Source organism: Echinops telfairi, unplaced genomic scaffold (assembly GCF_000313985.2).
Source record: "Echinops telfairi isolate 266 unplaced genomic scaffold, ASM31398v2 ScPeMD7_7400;HRSCAF=8409, whole genome shotgun sequence".
In the NCBI taxonomy this organism is placed as follows: Eukaryota; Metazoa; Chordata; class Mammalia; order Afrosoricida; family Tenrecidae; genus Echinops; species Echinops telfairi.
Window position 1 is genome coordinate 22734809 of NW_022111300.1, and position 1867 is coordinate 22736675.

A 1867-nucleotide genomic window follows, 5' to 3' on the forward strand; every position below is an offset into this window, starting at 1 on the left:
GGACAGTGGAGAAGTGGGTGAAGGGAGACATCGGATGATGCAAGATATGACAAAATAACAATAATTTATAAATTATCAAGGGTTCATGGGGGAAGGGGGGGCGGGGAGGGAGGGAAAAACATAAGGAGCTGATGCCAAGGGCTCAAGTAGAAAGAAAAGGTTTTGAGAATGATGATGGCAACATATGTACAAATGTGCTTGACACATGGATGGATGTGTAGATTGTGTTAAGAGTTGTACGAGCCTCCAATAAAATGATTTAAAAAAAATCTTTCATTGTGTTTTTAGTGGAGGTTTACACAGCAGTGTAGTTTCCCTGTAAACAAATTCTATAAAACTTGTTTCATGATGTTGTTCAAATTCTTTATGATGTGTGAACATTCTCATTACTTCTGTTCTGGTTCTATTTCCAGGCATGTAGCCCACTGTCTTTCAATGCATTAATATTCTACTGAATCGTGCTTGAGTGAGTTACTTTTTTTCCAACTAAGAATCGCCATCACTAGAACATTTGGTACCTGAAGTTATCATTATTGTTAATTGCCGTTGAATGATCTCAACTCCTGGCAACGTGGAGACGTCAGAGCAAGCATTGCCCGGTCCCGGCCCATCCTCAGGATTGTTGGCATGTTCGAGGGCCTTTTATGGGGCCATGGTGTCGGCCCAGCTCGGTGAGAGTTTCCCTCATTTCCACCGGCCAAACATGATGTCTTTGTCTGGCACTTGGTCTTTCCTGATGACATGTCCAAAGTAAGTGACCCAAAGCCTTGCCACCCGTGCTTCTCAGGAACATTCCGGCTCTGTTTCTTTGAAACAGGATTCATTTGTTCTTCTGGTAGGACCTGGCATATTCAAAATTCTTTGCCAACGCCACAATTCAGGTGCACCGGTTCTTCTTTTGCCATCCTTTTTCATTGGCCGCGTCTGCAGAGCTCCACTACACGACCCCAAACTACCACTGGCCAAGTGGAGAAAGGAGGTTGTGATAGTAAAGAGCCATTAATTTCAAATTGGGTAATCCAATGATTGCCTGCTGTCTTTGGGGACATTGATCACATGCAAAACACATGTCATACTTCAGAGTTCATAGGGGAAAAAAATCACAAAATTTTGTCACTTTCAGCAAAGATTTATGCAAGAGAGGTCAACGTGCCAGAAGAGATCCAAATCAAGGACATGGCCATCCCCCAGTTTGTCAAGGCTTCTGAAGCAATGAAGGTGGGCAGAGGAGCTGCTAGAAGCATGTCCTCCTGTCTCCTAATTTATGACAAGAGTTGTTCTGTGCTGTTTAACACATAACATTGACCAAAATTAAAATTCTCATGTTTTTGAGAGGTCTGTACTAGTAATAGGAGCTCCAGTGATGTAGTGGTTATGCATTGGGCTGCAAGTTACAAGGTCAGCAGTTTGAAGCCCCTGGACATTCTGCTGGAGAAAGATGGGTTTTCCACTGCCACGAACAGTTTCAATCTCAGAAACTCACGGGCAGTTTTACCCTGTCCTATAGGGTTGTTAGGAGTTGGTAAAGACTCCAAAGCCTTGAAGCTTTAAATATATGTCTTTATTTATATATGAGCCACACACACGCACATATTGGTATATACTGCTTTATATAGAGACTGGTAATAGGACCACTAGCCTGGATGAAAAGTTACTGAAGCTGTTCAGGATATACATATTTTAAAAAATTTAAGCCCCCAACTTTCTATGGGAAAATATAGGATGAGAAAGTTACTAAGATCATTTCAGAAGTAGCCAAGGGGGGTTATGGGAAAGAAAAGATTTTTTTAGCGTACAGATCCCTGAATCACAGAGAACAATGGGCTCGTAAGAAATATAAGCTTGGGAACCGATTACAAGGAACTAT

The 1867-nt window shown here is 41.9% G+C and overlaps 1 protein-coding gene across 1 annotated transcript in view; it reads left to right on the forward strand.

Moving 5' to 3' along the window:
* The first annotated feature begins 652 nt into the window (after positions 1 to 652).
* FHOD3 (formin homology 2 domain containing 3) overlaps positions 653 to 1867 on the forward strand; it is a 521276-nt gene continuing 520061 nt past the window's right edge. Inside the window, 2 exon segments of the mRNA XM_004703087.3 lie at positions 653 to 671; positions 1124 to 1218. Coding sequence (XP_004703144.3) covers positions 653 to 671; positions 1124 to 1218 — 114 coding nt within the window.